Source organism: Stegastes partitus, unplaced genomic scaffold (genome assembly GCF_000690725.1).
Source record: "Stegastes partitus isolate 25-593 unplaced genomic scaffold, Stegastes_partitus-1.0.2 Scaffold263, whole genome shotgun sequence".
NCBI lineage: Eukaryota > Metazoa > Chordata > Actinopteri > Pomacentridae > Stegastes > Stegastes partitus.
In genome coordinates, this window is record NW_007577994.1 from 317,087 (window position 1) to 337,373 (window position 20,287).

The following is a 20,287-nucleotide window of genomic DNA, read 5'->3' on the forward strand; positions in this document are numbered from 1 at the left end:
TGTCTGTCGGCTTCATGACTCTGTACAAAGATAAATGTTTTCCTCAAAATGTCAGGAAGGTGTTTGTAACATTATATTAGAGTTTGCTTGTTCAACTCTCCCAAAGCAGACTGTTTATCCTGTTTCATTTGAACGTGTTTCCTTCACACAACAAGAGTTTATTTCCTTGTGTCCCTTCTTGGGTTCAGAACAACCAGTTTAGAGAGCTTCATGCTGACCCGTCCAGGCTGCCCTGAAGTTGTAAACCGTCTTGATACGCTGCACTCAGTAACTGTGCTGATAATGCAGTGTGTTTTGGATCAGATCCCGCTGTCCTTGTCCTCACCTTTCCCTTGTCGACAACACATGCAGGCTGTAAACACATCTGATGCAACCTCTCAGAGCCATTTCAGCAGCTGCAGCGCTTGCACTCATGAGGTGTGTGTGCACATGTGAGACGCAGATAAACAGGCTTAGAGCCAGGTGTTTGGTGACAACTTCTTCTGTTTATACAGGCGTTAAACACATTTCTCTCCTCCCCTCTACTTCTTTATCAAACACAATGTCTTTTCCGAGCTTTATCCTCATTAAAAAAAGAAAAAAAAAAGTAATTAAGGGAGCTATTATTCACAACTTTGTTAAAAAACATTGGTTACAAGATAAAAAGCTTAACCCTGTTAAGGTGCAAATGTCAAGTTTATAGGTAGGATTGACTTAAAAATGTTGGTAACTGCATCCCCTTATTATTGTTATTATTGTGTATTAATATGTGTAATTTAAAGTCAAATTTAAGTTGAGGTATGAAAATAATTTCATCAGAAGTTAACATTCCTCTGACAGACTGATGTAAACTGTTCTATGTTGTTGAGCACAAACATTATTTTCAGGGTGCTGATCTACATATGATCCTCCTTGACCCATTTTCCTTTCACAGTGACTGTTTTTATATGTTCTGTTCTATTTATACATTTTTTGCATACATTCAAACATTAATTGATGGGAAAAAACGTACTTTTTAACTAATCTCTGTGTCAGCACCCTCCCAGAAGATCATTGGGGTTAAAAAGTCAACTTAAAAAAAATCTATAAAAACGTAGAAAAACATTAACCAGCTAAATTGCTGTCGTATGAACCAAGATAGAAACAGCAGCAGCTCCAGACGTCATACAGGCTGTTAAGTTAACTATATTAACTGGGCGGGAAGATCACGTCCTGTTCTCTAAAGGAGGAAGGAGGATGACGAACTATTCCCTTGGAGTTGCAACATTTCCTCAGCGCTAAAGCAAGGTGCACTTCATGTGCACTGAACAATCTGTGCACGACTTTTCCACTGCACACATATTTGTCTGAATGTCTAATCTGCACTGTACACCAGGACATTTTCTAAATATAGCAGGCAGGTCATAGAATTCCAATTAAAGTTGCTCACTTTGACAATAATATTTTCCACGTATCTTAATGTCTAAACGTTCTTATATACCAAACCCTTCATTATACAGAAAGAAAAATCAAACACAACTCCCAAATTTATTTATTGTCTTTTAATCCAAATTGAGCTGTATGCATATGTTTCTAGACTCTATATATAAAATCCCTAATCTGTGAAGCTGCTACAAGAAGATACAAGAGTATAGTGTGACAGAGCAGGAATACACTGAAAGTTGTGGGAGGTGTGTGTGTGTGTTTCAGTACTACTCTCTCTGTGCCTGAACATGTGTTCAGGTTTCTGTCTGCTAGTAGTCGCTGTTCTCAACAGGTCCCTTCAGGGGCTGAGGTTTCTCCAGACTGAACATGAGCGTGGGCTCCCTGCTCATCGGCTCCGGGTGGTGCCAGTCACCGTCCATGGACGGCGCACTTGGCGGGGCGCTCGAACTGTTTGATAATGGGTGCACCATCTCCTGGTGAGGAGGTGGGGTGAGACAGAACTCCTCTTTCTCCTGCTGCTGTAAATGTCGGAGGATAGCCTTGGACAAGAAGTGAGGGTCGTCCTCATGCTTATCTAGAAGAAGAAGAAGAAGAAGAAGATGTGATCTGTGGTTGTTTCTTTTAGCACTCTGACTCTGATTATCTTTATTGTTTGTAGCTCTTCTTTTCAAAAAGATATGTTTCTTAAAATAGTGATCATGCAGAAGTTGGGTGAGCCTTTAAGCGAGGAAACAAAAAAGACTAAAAGTTCACATGAGGCCAGCATTAATTGGACCAAACCCAGAAACTCTGACCTACTTCATTTCAGCTTTACTCTGTGCAGTGTGAGAGCGCCGTGTATCATCTTTAAAAACACAGAAATTGTAAAAGCATCTATAAATACACAAATCCTAATTGTCAATCCTTGTGGGAAAGGGGATAATCTAAAAGCTAAAATCCCACTAAAAGCAGCCCGTGTCATGCTGCGAGGTGTGTGCAAAGTTCACACACGCAGACTGTCTTCGTACCATCGAGCAGGATGAGCTTGTAGCGGTTGCGGCACTCCAGCGAGTGCTCCAGGATGTCCTGCAGGGTCCTGTAGAAGAGAAGGACCTGCTGTCTGCGCTCAGGCTCCCCGAAACCGGCGCTGCTCTCCTGGGACATGCTGTAGAGGGTCAGCAGAGGTGTTGCGTACTCCACCACACACTCATGGGCCTGTTTACACACACACATGCATTAACAGAAACAGACACCCAGAGGAAGGTACATTTCCTGAAAGATAATCCGTTAAAAGCTTGTAGCACTCTAGCTTCAGTTATGTTTGATTGCCATGTTTGACAGGTAGATGGTGCTGTTACTGTGCTTTAATGGACCACCGTTCTACTAGTGAGGTCTCAGCTTTAACCAGCAGGTGGTGGTAATTCTGTGCTGTAGACTGCTGTTGGAGGTGATGTACATCCCAGCAAATCTTCTTTTTGTATTTTTGTATCTCAAAGTGCAGCTCATCAGCGATGAAAAGGCATCGCAAGTCTCAGTGTGTCTTTATTGTCTCAGAAAGATAAATGAACCAAAACACTGTCCTGCATAATGTAAAAATACATTTGAAATAGTGAATTTGCCAACAAACTTATCAGTCTTTACAGTGAAGCCGTCAGATTTCAGTTGCTCACACTGTACAGGTTCTGATCAGATACGTTAAGGACCGCAGGATTTACGGGGGATTTATTAGAAGAAATGAAATATAGTTTTCATAATTGTGCATGCATTAATGTATAATAGGCTTAAAACAGGATAAATCTTGTGCCGCCACGTTAATACAGCAGCACAGAGAGAGCAAACCAACTTTTGTCTGTCTGTACTCCAAAAGCTAATGAAGTTATGGAAGTAAACATTATCAGCAAAATGTTTGCTTAACGTGATGCTATTTGTTTAAACAGAAGCTACGATGACCAAGTTTTCTAACATCTTCTTGTCCGGAAAGTTAAGTAGTCTTCTGTTAACGTCATTCTATGTTTATTTTAGGTAGGCATGATATTGGATTTTTGCGGATATTCAATATGCAGATATTTGGCTACTCATTTGGCAGATTGCAGATATATGTACATATTTTTTCCACCTAATTGCAGAGAACATCAGGTCTCTTCTGTAGTGGAATTAACACATTATCGTGCCTACACTTAATGTGTTGGCCCACTGGCTTGTGAGGCATAACATACAAAGCTTTACAAAGACAAAAACTAATTTAACTTACATTATTTTTCTGTAACATTTTCAAACAAAACTGTAAACTTTTAGTCAGTCAGCCATCATGTCTGTCATTGTCAGCATTTAATTTCAAAGTCTTCATCAGCCAATACCAACAATGATTATATATATATATATATATCAATCACTAAAATATTGCAGCCATGGTACTGACATAAGGCATGTGAAGTTCTAACTGGTCAGCTAACTATAATTACTTTATATACAGTTGGACCGTATAAACGTGTCATATATTACAAAACAACTAGTTTATGGACAGAAAATTAACTGACAACTATTTAGATGACTGCATTTTCAGTCAAAGTCTGTTTGCATGCTTTTTACAATGTGATGATTTGCTGATTTTCTCTGATTTATATGATTGCAAACTTTATGTAACTGGTTTTGGATTGATGTGCAGACATTTTGAAGATGTCACCTTGAACTATAGGACACTGGGATGAATATTTGTTTCTACTTTCTGGCGTTTTATAGACAATTACTCCAATGATTGTGAATGTGGTAATTAATTGATCAGATTGCAAACGACCATGATTAGTTAGAATCATTGTGTTTTGTACGCAAACTCCTCATCTGTAAAGGGGTCAAATAAAGGTCAAACACACTTTTAGGCTGTGAAAGTGTGAACTTCCTTCAAATGGATATAAAGCAGAAGTACTTCAAAATTGCACTGAAGCACAGTAATGCACTAAATATTAATTATCCTCCTTTTCTGTGTAATATCTACAACAGTAAAATAAGGCCATAACATCATTCTTGTAATCACTTTGAAATAATTGGTGGCTATTTTTGGCCTTACATGGTACTCAGGATGCTTTCATGCAATCCCAAACTGCCTTTCCCTCGACTGAACTGCAGAGCTGGTTTTCAGTACAATCAGTGTTAGATATGCCACATCAAACACATCGAATATAGAGCACATTGATGAGCTATCTTAAAATATTGACAGAGAAAATATATATAGATATGTATATAAACACACACACACACACATATATATACGTACAGACAGACAGACAGACACAGCCCCTTGAGTCTGTCAGTTTACTGTGACTCTTGCTCTCTGTCGCATTTAGGCTGTGCAGTCTTTACAAATCTGATCAAAGGAGAAAATATCAGCACACTGAGTCTTTCACAGCCCACACTGGAGACAACAAGACCGACGACAAGTTGAATTACAGCATGAGTGGCTTTCAGCTTTCAAACTGCAGCTTCTGTGATTACTTTATGTGGTACTGTGCATATTTTTCATCTGAACCTGAGAGGAGTTTAAGCATCTAAATGTAATCTGATACAGATTACCCGCTGAAAAAGAACCTTGCAGCGTTAATATACGCGCATGACAGTCTCAGTTTACATCCTCGCCTACCTTCCCATTCTCATCCAGCACTCTGTAGACGCTGTGCTTATAGACTCGCCCCCGGACTCCTGCCCTGTCTATCTCGTTGTTTGGGAGGTTGTCATAGAAACGGATGTTGTCATCCTCATCCTCCAGCTTGTGTGAGATGTTGGCGTTGAGAGGGATGAGGACGAGGAGCTTCCTGGAGCCGCGACCCCTCCAGGTGCTGCTGGACTGGTGTGTGGCACGAAAGGCTGCAATTGAATCCTCCAAATCTGGATAGAAATGCAGAAACACACACTTAAATTTATCCAGATCCAGTATCTCGAGGATATAGAGTGCAATGTTCCGTATAGATCTCAAAGAATACAGCACGACAGACTCTACTATACAGGAAATGAGCACAAACCTAAAATCAATAGTGTGTGTGTGTGTGTTTTAGTGTTACTGACGTGGCAACACCAGTCGCAGGTAGCCCAGGTAGAAGGACCAGGCCAGGCCGTGGGCCACGTTCATCTTCCTCCCCTCGCAGATGTCTGACACTTCCACCTCCGACGGACCCTACACACCGACCACAGACAGGATGTCACGACGCTTCACCTCGGCTCAGGAGCCACCTGACACCTTCCAAAAGGTGTCAGACAAAAGAAAAGGGCATCCCTGCACCCGAGCTGCCCTTTCCCATTGTAGGACAAATATATCTTTAGATTGAATTCGGTGCAAAAGCAAGAGACAGCGATGGCTACGCTCAAACCTGACCTGGATTTGAATCTGTTATGCTGCCAGTTTCTATAAGGAGTCTGAAGGAACAGTGAGCTTTGTTTAAAATTATGCAGCAGTTCTTTGAGAACAGTGTGAACACGATGGTCATTCTTGCTGATGAAGACATAGTCTATTTTGAGTCTATTTTTACTCCAGAAATGCCATATCAATTATAATCAACTGCTGCTTCAGGAGATGTTCTTACATAGGCACTGGTCCTTCTGAAGTGGAGTCCTTTTATGCTATTTTCACTTCTGCCATGTTGCTCTGAGATGCAAACCTACAGGAAGCTTTCAGGTGATTAACTTTTTTGGTGCACCAAAAAAAACCCACTGATCTAAATTAATCAGGAGTGTGAAGACATACAGATTCACGCTGTGCAGATTTTCCTGGCTCATTTGATGTAGTTTTAGAATTCTCTTTAAATGTGGACTTACAGTAGGCTTGCTGGTTTCACTACCTTATTAAGGTTTCTACTAGTAGAGACTAGTAGAGACGTGAGCTTGCTTTGGAGGATTTGTATGGAAAGCAGTGTTGGGAGGATTACTTTTAAATGTACTTTACTTACATTTACAGAATACTTGCCTCTAGATGTAATTTGTGACATTACATTCTTTAAAGTTAGCAACACATTTGAATTTACTTCTACACTGTCCTTCACTAATACTGCAGGTAACACTGTGAGATAATGTGGCTGTCACACATTCCTGCAACTTCAGGTGGACTGAACCCAGGAGTCACTCTGATGTTTTTTACTGGCAAAAAGGATGAGGACCGCTTTTTTCTTTGACCTTTTTTTTTTAAAAACCCAGCATCAACCTAGATTGAAAACTAGTAAATAAAATTAAAATAAAACCATAAGCTGTTTTCCACTGCAGGAACCGCCCCTGTAGAAGCTTTCTCAGTGAGCTCGTTGTTGCTTCGTTAAACTTGGAAAGGCAACAAGTGCCACTTTTTCTGCCCTGTTGTCAAGTTCCCTCTCAAACATTTCCATCACCATAGAGGCTAAAGCATTAAACATCCATTGTTCAACCAGTGCTTTGTTCACAGGAGTGAAATTACATCCTGTATCTACAATTAAACAATAGTCACCAACAACTTGTGTTGCTGCTTTTGCACACTCAGAGCTAATGTTGTGGTCAAAGTGTCAGATTCTACTCCAAAGTGGAAACAGAGAGGCTGAAAGGGTTAATTACTAAACCTGCATTGGCAAGCATCCTTTACAGTTCCATAGATATTTAGTTTTCACTTTGCTGCCTTATAACTAATCCTCTTAAAATTAAAATAGCACTGTTTATGCATTCTCTGTTTTCACACAGCATGAAATAGGTGAAAAAAGATATTAGAAACAATAACGTAAATCTGTAATGCTGCACAGAGTGGGGAAGCTCGTTATCAAAGCTATGAAAAGATTGTCTTTCTCAAAGTGTTAGTAAAAATCTTTTCAGACATTTAGGTTGGTTATTGGATAGTAATAACTGGCCAAAAATATAGCACATATCATAAATATTGTACATTGTTTGGTCATTGTTTACCAAGCTATTTCAACAATGCTAACAGGCTAATATGGTATAAGGCTTGTAATTCAGCGACGTAGGTAGCTCGCCATGGAGGTCATTTGACCAGCAATGAAACTGTATTGTGATTACCATGTTTAAAGTTTAACTGTCACTAAATATTTACTCATATTTTGCATTCTAAATGTATAACTCGTAACTAAAAACATACAGGTATGAAGTATACGAACGAATGCTGCGACATTATAAACAATGACGCAATGACTGTATAGTGTCCTCTAACCAGACGGATCTCGACATTGTTGGAGAATGAACAAGGAGGTTTTGAGACGACTGCCCACGCAACACTGTGGTTATGGAGAGGCTGACCTCTGGACAACCCTGTAGACTTCTCCAGACTTAGACTCAGCATCATACTGAAAGTAATCTTATGTGAGACAGGTCAAGAGGCAAACCAGAGGTGCTGCTAATTAGTGACTCTTTGTAAGACTAGTGGAGCTCGATAAGCAGGGATGGCAGTTTACTGAGCAGTGCTTGCTGTGAGGGGTCAGGAGATTTAAGACAGCATAGCCGTAAGATGTATTTTAACACAAATACTGGGCTTTCCTAGTTTGGATAGATTACCTTTGACATGTGCTGTACTTACCAGGGATAATGTCAGACTTACATAAGATGCCTACATGCTAATTTAAATGTCTCCGTTTACAAGAAACTACTGTTATTCAACATTTCCAAAAGTTTAGATCTTTCAGTGTGTTTTCCATTAGACTAAAGTTCAGCACTATTTCTGTATGAATAGAAACTAAAGGCAGCATGGAGGGATACCAAGACTTGAAAAGAGAGGCAGAAACCCCAGTACAAGAAAGATATTAGTGTTTGTGTGTCAAGTCCTCACCAGGACTCCCAGGCTTTTGAACAGTGGATAAAGAACAGAGACCAGGATGAGGAGATGCCAGTACTGGTCTTTGTGTGGAAGAGGGTGTCCAGCCAGGTACAGCAGGAGGCCTGCCAGCCCTGCAACCAGCAGCGTCTTACCCCCAAAACCACAGGCTGGCAGCATGTGGCTCAGAAACGCTCGACCTCGATACCTGAACAAAACACAGAGGGAAGGAGGCGCAGTTGACACGGGCTTTATGTCTCTACTGTTTCACTCTTGTACTGGTGGATGAACGTGAAGCAGATTTCAGCGTTGTTGTTATGTCGTAGCTCTCATATCATCTTGAATATCTCCAGCTAAATACAGGCTGCCGTGTATGTCTCCGTTGCAAATTTTTGATATCATTGTACCATATATATTTAAATGTGGAGCAGTTGAAATAATAGTGAAACAGCAGCTAGGTGTGATCTTTTAACCGTAATTCTGCCTGATTTAGCCAAGACGATGGTACCATTTAGAGGTCTTTTAGACACCTAGTCAATGGAAATTTGCTCAGTATGTACCTTCTATAAAACATTGTCATTTAGAGAGAGTGATGTTAACACTGGAAACATATGGTTACTGAGATCAAGATTAATCTGTACTATCTATGCAGTATATTAATACAGAAAGTCAGAAGACATCTCATTGTCTCTGTTGGCCTTGACTTACTGATGAAGGAAATACCTTTAACTGCTACCAGCCAATCACGAACTTTGTCTGTCTGCTGTTTGGCGTGAAACACGTATGACAGAGCAGGTTTAAAGAGTACTTTGATTGAAAACGACTGTCTATCTGGAAAGGTTCCAGGTTTGTCATCCTCATCATGAGCAGACCTTTTTACATTCCAGATACATCTACTGATCATTAACACACTGAACCCCAAAAACCACCTGTGGGTTTGAGAGTGATGTTATCCTTTTTTTTTTTTTTTTAATTGCCAAATTTACACTATTTATCAGAGGCAGAAACTGTAAAAACAGGGAAATGTTGGATTTTCCACTTTAAAACCAGTCCTGTAGCTTTTACTCATCTGTGTCGTTCAGTTTGAACAAATATCCACATCAAAGCTTAACATCATGATAGGGACCAGCATTTTATTTCCAGTATTGGTAACACATGGGGGCGCTTGGGAAAATGTTATACACGCTGATTTCAGGTTTTTCAAATTTTGTAAAATAAATAATCAAAGAAGTTCAACTCTTGTTTTAAAGATTGATGGTATTACCACTGTGTCATACGGCACAGAGGACATTTTTGAGTTGTCTCTACTTCTTTCCATAGAGGTGCAGGACTTGAGAAACGTGACAGGAGCAGTAAACACCCACGGACACAGCCTCACCTCGTGTTGTAGTGGTGCAACATCTCCTCTGCCAGCAGACAGAGTCCGTGCAGCAAAGGGCCAAGGGTCAGCATGAGTATTGCCTTGGCAACCAAGCCAAATAGCCTGTTAGGAAACAGAACCACGACGCCTCCCATCGTTACGGCAGCTAGCGTTGCAGCACACGCCTTAGGCAAATTCCCACGAGGCCGAGGGATGAGAGTGTCTTGATCTCTGAGGCTTTGCATCTGTCAGGAAATGGTGAGCGAGGGTCAGGGAGCAGTTACAGGGAAACCAGATGCATTGATCAGTGTAGGGCCAGCTCACCCACAAAACTGCTAAAAGCCACTTTAATGAAGTCTGAGCTGCCGTCTGAAGTGTTGTGGTGGAGTGAGAAATAACGCTGTGTTTATTGTTTTCTGTACATTTCATTTTGTGAATTCGAGGTTCTAACCCCAACGATGCCAAAAGAGCACAGTTTGGCTTTTACAGCCCCAGCATACATCATCATCATCATCAGCCGTCACATTAGAGCCCAGTTAAAAAATACAGTTTATTGAGTCAAGCCAAATTTATCTCTCAAGTGTAAGTTTATCACAAATTGCACAGGATGTCACTTCCTTCTGTTGAGCAAAACTTTGGCTAAGTCACAGTTCTGTCTTTTATCTTTTAATAGAAATGCAGGTGTTGTGACATCATTGACAGCCTGGCGAGGCGCGCAACATACTGGAAACTTTTATGGTGTAAAAGAGAAGAGCCGAAGGGCAAAGCTCAGTATTCGGTATCTGTTGCACCTGACCTTATATTTAAAGGAAGAAAAAGTATTATACAAACTTTGGACTGGGATCCAGAATTTGAAAATATCATGAAAAAGGTTTTAATTTGGGTAACATTGTCAACCTAAAACTAATAATCATTTTAGATATGTAATAGATGACACTAGGTCTTTAAATCACATTAATTATTTCATATAATGACATGTCCTGCAGTTGCGCCACCTGACTTACTGGTTGCACCACCACCACCTGACATTTGCAACTAATTTCAAATCGAACTGGCTTCTACTTGGACACCTGTATTAGCTCACAATCTTGCTAGCAAGTTCTTACTTTTGATTTTTAAGGACAAAACAGAGTTTTATGATAAAATAACATTTTCCTAGTTTTGTTTCGGTTGTACCACCTGATACGAAAAGTGTGCCAGTCCACCTAGGAGTTAAAAGTACCTATTTTTTAATCAATATTTGAGAGGTCGACAAACCTTTTCGGTCAGCCAGAAAGGTCCCTTGGGGTGCTCTGGCTGATACAACGTCCTGTTTATTGTTAATACCACAGTTCTTCAAAATAAAAGTCCCATGTTTATGGTTGTGCCGCGCTGACCTTTAAGAACATACAAATTGTTGGACAAATGTTTTCGAATTATATCAGCAGCTTTAAAACTACTGTTATTTGTGAAACTGGGTTCATTTGAGAGGTTTAAAACATGAAATAATGCCATCATATTTAATTTTGAATTTCTTATCATTAAAATACCGTTTTTAATCATATTTTCAGTCTGTTCATTTGCACGGACAGCTGCGCCACCTGACATTTTGAGGGTTTGACAAGCTAAAACATAAAAGAAAGTATTTATTTGAAAGTACTGAAAATGTGTTCAAACTAAATAGGTTTTATAGAATAAAGTGATATATGTCATGAATTGATTGAATTATATTAGAAGGACATAATCCACTCGGACAGAACAACATGCACGTCACGTCATTGACCCTTAAATGTTTTACATGAAAATAGATAAGCATATAATTACTGTACGATGAATTAATGTATAAGTAAGGGATTGATGATCAACATGATCAAGGTTTCAAAGTATCTTGCACAGCTGTGATGCAATGATAAAATCTGTCCAGACATCCAGACAAACATATGAACACCTGCTAAATATGCACTTTATCATGTAGAAGTCACATTTCTTCTAGCCAAAACTGATTTACAGATATCTTGGAATTTTATTTTAGATAGCTCCTGTTTCTTATTCACAAGTGAGAATAGTGACTACAGATTTACAATTGAACTTTCATTTCCATAGATTTCCAATATGTTTGACATGCGCTGCCCTAATTTGCATATTCAATTTGAATATGTATTACTGAAGACATTAATGACATTTTGACTTGTTCCTGTTTTGATATCTAAAATTCAATTTTCACTGGTAATAAAATAAACTGTAGATATCTCAAATGTAACTGTTACTAGTACGAATATCATTTTCACAAGTCACATGTGCAGATATCTGAAATTCAGTTCTGGATATGTGAAGTCACATTCTCACTCAATTCCAAGCAAACATAACAATAATTAGATTTTCACAAGTCAGAATTAAAAAGTTGATGTCTGAAGTTTAATTTATGATATCTGTAGTGTAAGAACAATTTTAGATATTTACGATAAGTGTGAACTGAATTACTGATTATGATAATTAACATTCTGGCTGGTGAGAAATAGATTGTAGATATCTTTAATTAGAACTGTTGCGAGTCAAAATTAAATGATAGATTTGGAATTGTACCGTGCTAAATTTAATTACAGACATTTTCACTGAGTGTGAAAAGAAGTCAGTGGTAAAAGTTCACTAGTTAACTGTTTACAGTACATGTTTCCACAAGTGAGAAATGTTTGTAGATATCTTTACTAAGCATTGCTGCTCGTGAAAATTGCATGATGGATATGTTGGATTTGACTTTTAACCAGTGAAACCTCAACCATCGATAACTATAATTGCTGCTGCCGCTAAGGGCTTGTCATATCGCAATCACATTCTTTCCATTTGATGCACACACACACACCAGGTACAGAGACTCACAAAGTGAAAACAGTAACTGGTGAACTTTATGTTAAAAACTGAGTTTGCTTTCACAGCATCAGTGTGTTTGATAACGCCGTATGAAAATAACTGTAAAATACAACAGTGTTGTCAAGTCCATTCAAATAGCTTTAGAGTTCCAATGCAATCAGACACAATGAGGTGTCATACAACCTAATAGAAACAAAAGGCTTCTACTTTTACAAAATTTAGGATGTCTCATTTAGTCAGCACAGGAGGGAAAACAGCTCATATCCATTTACAGCATAAACTGCAGGGGACAGTTTAACTCCACTCTAAGTTCATTTTAAAACTACACGAGACAAAGACATGCTTGCAGGGACTCACCTTGTCGGTTTGCTGTGTTTCAGATTCGAGAGATTTTCCTTGTTTGCGCCTCTCCCTCAGTCTCTCCTCCTTTTCTCCTCTCCCCACCCTTATTATCCAACACTTTCAGTTTCGATTCCGCTTAAATTGCGCTCTTTGTGAGCAGATGTGAATCACCATAAAGGGAGAGAGAGAGAGAGAGAGAGAGCGAGGAAGGGAGGAAGGGGTGGTAGGGCTGAAGAGGGAGGACAAATGTTTGTAAAACAGGAAGCTCTGACTGTACAGCAGTGGTATTTTTAGGATAGGTTTATAATTATGTCCTTTCAGCTATCATTGGCTCTTTTGCTCAGCTGCTGTCAGTCGAAGTGTTTCATAACAGAAGAGATGCAAATATGTTGCAGTGGTCATTTTGTGTCTTCTTTGTTGAACCTTTCGGATTTTAAAGTGGAAAAAGTACCCCACACACTTCACAAGTCACAAATGAAAGTTAAAAACCATCATTAAGTGACTTACAAAAGTCTTATAAACAGCTGCTTCCTCTGGAGTGTCTGGAACTTTGTTGGATGGAGAAGTTATTCCCTCATTTTGGTGTTTGGATGATAGTCGTGGAACATACTGTTTAAAACACGGGAAAGAGTCGAATGCCTGGAGGTTTCAGATCACTAACTCCTAACCTTATCTGTGTGACCAAAGCCCCTTACAGACTAACCTGAGTAGCACTTCATCCATCCGCTGTATCCTAGATATGTTTATTTGAACTGATTTTACCATTCTGTCCTTCATTTGCTGATAACGATTAACAGTTAGGAAGCTTTTCGTTCATTGGACTCTAAAAAAAACAAAAAAACATGCAGGAACCAATGATTGAACAAAGATGTGCCCCTGCAGACGACCATTTTGCTGCTTTTGCTGCTGTGACGTTGGAATTAAACTGGTTAACACATTTAGATTGTGCTTTAACACAATATATAATTAGAACAATATACAGAGGCAGAATTTTTACACTGCCTGTGTTAATGCTGGTGAGTGTTAATTAAAGAAATCATGACCGGATTGTCTTCAATCAAACTGCTTCTGTTTGCCCTCAGTTTAGTTAAATTTGCATTTGTAACACTAACCCAGAAAAAAACTGCACATTTCAACCGTCTATTTCATCACGGTTGCATTAGCTCTCTTTTAAGCAGTGTTTTAGGGATCATTTCTATTCTTTATAACATTTAAGCCACTCCACAATCTTTCTACTTAGCGTAATGTTGTACTTTTCACGTCTGAGAATATTAGAGGGTCTGCTAAACTCCAAGGAACATATATTTTGCCATCAGAGGGTGTAAACTCTTTTGCCACAACATTAAAATGACTTGCCTAATATTATATAGACCACCGGAGCCACAGCTGACTGGAATGTTGTATAATAAGAAGTATACATCAGCCGCTGTCCGTGTGAGAGTCAGCAGGTACAGAAAGTGTTTTTTTTGTCTATTTTTATTTTCTACAGATGATCCCTACCTGTTTGCACTGTCCCCTTCGCTGCTGTAATCCTGTAAATGTCCCCGCTGTGGGATTAATAAAAGCTTATCTTATCTTTATCTTACAATTAAAACTTCATCAGGTGCAGTAGTTGGGAATCATTGTCTTGACCACCAGGCAAACCAACCAGGCAACTCCTGCTAACATTGTGGACATTTGTGGAGTAAACATAAAGATGAGCTACGATTAAGGAATTACACAAGTTGTCTTTGAAGGGGTTGTTTTTCTTGGCTACATGTGACAGTCTTTATGCATGACCGACTGAATACAGTGTTGTGCTGTAGGCAGTTTTGATCATTTGCAATCTGACGAGTCCAAACATGCAGCCCGAGTTATATAGAAAATACACAAGAAAAACCAGAAGCACACAGACCCTCTGGTTCCTTTAATAATTTGAGTCAACACAACATTTTACTCACTCAGCTCACGTTTTTCCAGTCTCAAGTGGTCTGAAAAGAAAAGCTGGAAATTTGAAGTTGAATTAATTTGAATTTGACAAGACTTAATTGCATGAAGCTATCAAGAAAAGATCAATGGGTTCCAATAAGTTCCTGTACGATGTTGTACAGTGTTACCTCATGATCGGTATGACGACACACTTATGTCTTGTTGTGTAATTCATTCAAGCTTTATTTCCACCTCTTTCCCTTTTGTCCAACCTTTTCTGTGAAAGCGAAACTACAGGATTTCAGTAACTCTTAGTAGCTTCTCTTGGAAACAAATCAAATTCCACATTCATGTTGTTAAAATGATGTAGAGCGTCTGGAAAAAAATAAGTCTGTGTTTGAGCTGCTCAGACATGCTCAATATCATTCGTATGTTTATTGAGTAATCTCTTCAACCTAAACACACAAGTAGAGCAGGATACTATGGCCTGACTCACTTGTCACATCCTTTGCGATTTGGCAGCTGTATAACAGTTCCCTCTCATTAAACTAACTTTGATCAGGGTGGAGTTTTAAATTGCATTTCTTTGTGCGTGTTTGTCCAGACTTCTTGGTAAGGAAATAAAGGCTCAGTATCCATACCAAAGGTTCATGCATATTTTATTCAAGAGTAAAAAAGTGGATCGTCCCATGGGGCATGCTTACAGTGTTAGTGACTGGGGAGTCAAAACAGAAAGAGAGCAGAAAGAGAGAGAAAGAGAGATAGAGATAGAGAGAGATTGAGAAACAGAGAGAAAGAGAGAGAGAAAGTCAGAACCGTGGCACAATTTCTATGGCACAGGGTCTCCCAGGGGGGTTCACCTCTCCCAAAGAAGCACAAGATCAACCAAGGAGCAACGCAACATGAAGAGCAACCAGCAGAGAGAGAGAGCTTAAATATTAAGAATAATGTCCATAATAAATAGAATCATAATAATCATAGAATCATAAATATCATCAAATAACAAGAGGAATCATCAAGAATAATGATCAGAGAGAGTACACTTTTTTCCTTTAAATTGTGACGGCAACACACCGGCTCTTCTGTTAAAATGTGTCTGCTGCTTTTTGCCTTGAACAGCGCAAATTTTAACCATGCAATCATGCTTTTGGCTGCCTGAATGCCTGTGCCTTTGTATATAGTATGGTCATTCATCAATGCTAGTTTAATATTTGTTTATCGTTATTCATATTTATCATTAAAAACAACTCCTGTACATCGACAAAGAAGAGAGGAGAGAACGTGGACTTGACACTTTGAATAGAAGCGTACTGTCATTCTGTACAGCATCGAAAAGAAACTGGAAACACGGGTTGTGAAAAAGAAGAAGAAAAGAAAATGAAAAAAAAAAACAAAAAAAAAAATAACACAAAATGAATACAAAAAATAAATAAAATTAACATTATGTACAAAATAAATGAGTCATTATACCTCAGTTCATTTATATTAGCCAGAAAAACAAGAAGAAAAAATTTCCTACCATAGTGAAACACAGAGCACAAATATAATCTTCACATTATTATCAAAGAACTTAACTCTGCATGCACTGATGCGTTAATATAAATGCTTTACAAAGACCTTTTTCATCTGACTTCTTCTTGTTGTCTTGGCTGCTGCCTTCACCAGAAGAGTCTCTGTGAAATATCATTTCCTGCTCTTTAGGCCAGAGATTCCCGGCCATTGCTGCTGTTTGGTAGTCGACAGCCAACACGGGAAGAAAGGAGGATGTAGAAAGAGGATGAATAGAGCATGACTTCACATTTTAACTCCCCCCGGCTCCCTCACGTACATAAAGCATCCTACTTCTGCTATACTGCATCTTGCATCCTGTGACCGTATGCATCAGATGTGCAATAAAACCTCTCTATGTATCCTATTTACACGCAACAGGTTGGGAAAAACACTTCAAATGTTTTCGAGCTGGCCAGGGACCAGAGTTTTAAGAAGAGGGTGGGGGACTCCTCCACTTGACTTGAAGTGGAGAGTGCGTGCGGTGTAGTGCTACAAAAGCAAACGGGAAACTCCTCCGCAAAAGAAAAGGACAGCGAGGGCTCAGATTAGACTGCAGCTGAGATTATCTCTGCACATCTCTCGCTGACAGAAAAGCCACCGCACCGCACGTCAAAATTTTTATTCGCTGTTGCCCAGCTGCTCGCAAACAAAAAAAAACAAAAAAACTTTTTTTTTTTTTCCCCAAATACAACCGCACGGACACTTTACATGTTGAAGCATGTGCACGCACGCAGGCAGGCATATCCACAACTCTATAAAATCAACTGGTTCCACTTTCTTCTCTGGGACGCAAACAGGAAAAAGAAGCATACGAATGGTAAATGCCCCAGCCGCCTGATTGCCACCCTCTCCCCGTGCAAACACGTGACCCCGCCCCAAACAACACACACCACCAACACAGGCACGTCATGCTGACACTGTCAACCCACTGGTGATCCCCGACATACAAGGTGAACAGCAGCTCCTCCTGTTTTGCATGGGGAGTGTTTTTGGAGGCTCTCTCCTGTTGTTGTTGTTGTTGTTGTTGTTGTTGTTGTGCAGGTACATGGGAGTTGTAGTTCTCTAAATGGGGCCGATCAGTTCAGTGAAGAGATTCAGCCTTTGGTGGTAAAGTCCAGGTACGCTCATGCCTTTACATAACAGCTGAGGGTAACGGGAAAGAGGAAAGTAATTGTGTGTGTGTGTGTGAGTGTGTGATTGCATGTGTGTGCGTGTTATGTTGTCTGTAGCCTATTTAGTGTACGAAATACTGTGTCTGTGTGTGCGCTGCGTTTTCCTTGTGTATATATGCCTATGTACACGTATCTATAAATATGGTACCACATCAGTGTTGTAACTGCAGGTATGTGTCGGGGCATGTGGGAGTAGACGTCCATCACTGTATATTGCTGTTGCTGTCGGTCCCATTGGGCTCCCCCATGTTCATGCGGCCCATCGACAGGCCCACGCTGTTGACAGCATCGCGTCTTGGCGGCATCCTCTCGTTGATTCGGTCCAGACCTTTGGCCTCCTCGAAACTGCTGATCCGATGCTGTGGGGAGAAGCCTCGGATGGCTGCAGAGACAGGCAGGCACACACACAAACACACATACGTGCACACAGAGTTAATACTTATCAAAATATTTGGTAGAATCTTGTGTATCCAAACCCCCTTGGCACTTTGATTGAAATACTCAGAGCACCAAAATTGAAATTCCAAACCACCTTTTATTTACTTAGTGAGTTCTTCCAAAGCATTCTTTCTGGTTTAATTTACCTTCGAAATGCTTTCATTGCCAGGCACCGGAAAGAACATGTAGATAATTTTGATCCTGATTGTGCGCCACTCAGCTGAAGGTCACGTTAGGTTTGGATAAACAAAGTTCTCTTATGTTCACATCTACATTAATATCCACACAAATGAGCCAGTGTTCATCTGTTGTCTGAATGCTGAGCTAGGATTAGTTTGTCTGTGTGGCTCACACAGTCAGTGCAACCTGGCCTTGATCCTAGATCAGTAGTCTGAGACACCTGGTAGATAAGCCATTATGAGACACGGAATATGGAAGCACAGCTGCACAGAAGCGGTCGTCCTTAAAACATCTTTCACCTCAGTGAGGAGTTCTTGACAGTCAGCCGTTTGTTCAAAACAATTTTAGCTGGAGGTTACCATTTTACCATAAGATTTAATAGTCGGCACTCAGAAATGAAAGGTAACGACAAAGGTCAAGTGTCAGGTTTTTTTATTTCTCTGATGCTGCTTCCTTTGGAGTCCATTGTAAGTCTGGTTAGATTTATGATAATGGACAGCTTTGTCCTTTCTCAGTGTATGTACTCTATGAATAACATGCTGCTGCACTATAAGATGTTTCTTAATTAAAGGGGCACTCCACCATTTTAGACCATGCAGTTCCAATTACTCGTCACAGCAATGATGATTATGCTGAATTCAGTGGCAACTAGAAACTTAAAAATTTCCAAACTGTGACGAGAGTTAGATTTTTGAGAGATTTGCTCAATTGTGTCAAAAATATTATTCACCCCAGCTTTAATATTTTGTTTTGTTTTTAGTTAGCTTGTTTTAAACTCTTCTGTCTCTGAAGTTTTGTGAACTGCATGTCTGTTCACAAAGCAAACCTGGAGGTAGCCATGTTTTTTTGTCCTGCTTTGTGTATTGTATTATCACAGAGCGAAAATGGCGTAATTTCAACGTCTGACTACCCACTTCTGAGATACACTGAATGCAAAATTAGCCTTGTAGTAGTTCAACATTTAAGTAACATACTTCTTTGCAGATAGTTAGATGAAATGATTGATGTATTCTTCACGTCTGTACATTAAACATGAAACAAGCACTTGCTGCTGCTAGCTCAGCTTTATATGGAGCCTGGTTCCATCTATAGTCAAAATATTTGCCTTCCAGAAATCTTTAAAGCTAACCAATTCACTAACTCTGTGTTGACAATTTGTGGATTTATGGGAAGCAATGTAACTTGCATTGATGAGTTAGCTGGAAGTGAAGAAATTACATTCTCCAGCACTGTATAGAAGGGTCTGACTGCACCTCACTATCATTCTGCTATATGTGAAAAAACACTCGCTTGTTTGGGCCTCTGTAAACCAAATACAATCATCTTAAGTGGAGCTAAGCCCAGGATGCAGCGATGGTGTCCCCTGAAAATAGCAACTGTGGAATGTTTTGATGGAACGTTTGCTTGCAGGGATGCAAGAGCTGTCTTTCAAGTGACTAAGTCACCAAAACAACCAAACAGGCCTGCCTTATTGATTCAAACATCTGGGAAGATTTTTTACCATGTAAGTTGCTGTAATTTGTCATTTGTAGTTGTGAAATCAATTCTGAAACCTGTACCATGTAGAAAGTGTAAGGGGAGGAGAAAGCGGTGTGAAATGCTCGGCCAATCGCTGGCTTATATCTACAAACTACATCCTACGAGTCAGACTGGATGCAAAGTGAAGCAACAGATGAGAATTAGGGCTACTTCTTTACCTTTTCAACATCAGAATCAATTTAGCTAAAACAAGTAATCATTATACAACGTTCACATCAGCTTGATGTGGTCTCTGTGTCAGCAGATGCTCCTGTACCAATAAGGAGGTGTGTCTGGAGAGACCAACATCATGTTTGAACAACGGCAACTGTCACATTACCTTTGCACACATACAGCTACAAATACAATATGCCACTGTGTTACACAGCGGACGTCTGACAACCAGCTACGAAACATATTATGTAACAGGAAAACATAGCACAAGTGATACCCATAATTTATTTGCGTAAACAAATTATGGACTGTACTTCAGGTAAGCCAAAGACAGCACTAGAGGTACGAACACAGAAGGATACGGTTAACTAAAGCGTGCAGACTAATATCTACTGTAAGCCTGTGCACACACAGTATACTACACTACACTCAACACAAACGCCATGACCACAATCTGTTCAGTAGCACAGAAGAACCAGGCAGACCTGCCCTGACATGAGTAGGCCAATTAAATGTATACACATGCCAAATCCATGTTCTTTTTCTTTATACAGGTTTTAAAGCAGGGAATTCATTCCACAGACATGTGTCTTCAAAAAGACACATGTCTGTGGTAAAATACTCCAAACACAGCGGTAGCTTTTACCAGCC

At 39.7% G+C, this 20,287-nt stretch overlaps 2 protein-coding genes across 3 annotated transcripts in view; both read right to left on the minus strand.

Moving 5' to 3' along the window:
- Nucleotides 1-1,494: 1,494 nt before the first annotated feature.
- Nucleotides 1,495-12,791, minus strand: sting1 (stimulator of interferon response cGAMP interactor 1). The gene is made up of 7 exons (XM_008282192.1): nt 12,711-12,791; nt 9,525-9,751; nt 8,162-8,354; nt 5,440-5,548; nt 5,018-5,262; nt 2,412-2,598; nt 1,495-1,978 (listed from the first exon to the last, which is right to left on the minus strand). The coding sequence occupies exons 2-7, from the start codon at nt 9,749-9,751 to the stop codon at nt 1,713-1,715; spliced, it is 1,227 nt and encodes a 408-aa protein (XP_008280414.1). The 5' UTR covers nt 12,711-12,791; the 3' UTR covers nt 1,495-1,712.
- Nucleotides 12,792-17,333: 4,542 nt separating this feature from the next.
- ppp3cb (protein phosphatase 3, catalytic subunit, beta isozyme) overlaps nt 17,334-20,287 on the minus strand; it is a 36,415-nt gene continuing 33,461 nt past the window's right edge. For both annotated transcript variants that reach the window (XM_008282195.1, XM_008282194.1), the window contains one exon: nt 17,334-17,708. In XM_008282195.1, the coding sequence (XP_008280417.1) occupies nt 17,530-17,708 (179 nt within the window). In that variant the 3' untranslated portion in view covers nt 17,334-17,529. The remainder of the gene's footprint in view (nt 17,709-20,287) is intronic.

Coding starts and splice junctions, on each gene's coding strand:
- sting1 (XM_008282192.1), bottom strand. CDS start 9,751: ATGCAAAGCCTCAGAGATCAAGACACTCTCATCCCTCGGCCTCGTGGG. Junction 8,355..9,524: donor TTGCACCACTACAACACGAG/GTGAGGCTGTGT, acceptor TGTTTTGTTCAG/GTATCGAGGTCGAGCGTTTC. Junction 1,979..2,411: donor CAAGCTCATCCTGCTCGATG/GTACGAAGACAG, acceptor TTCTTCTTCTAG/ATAAGCATGAGGACGACCCT.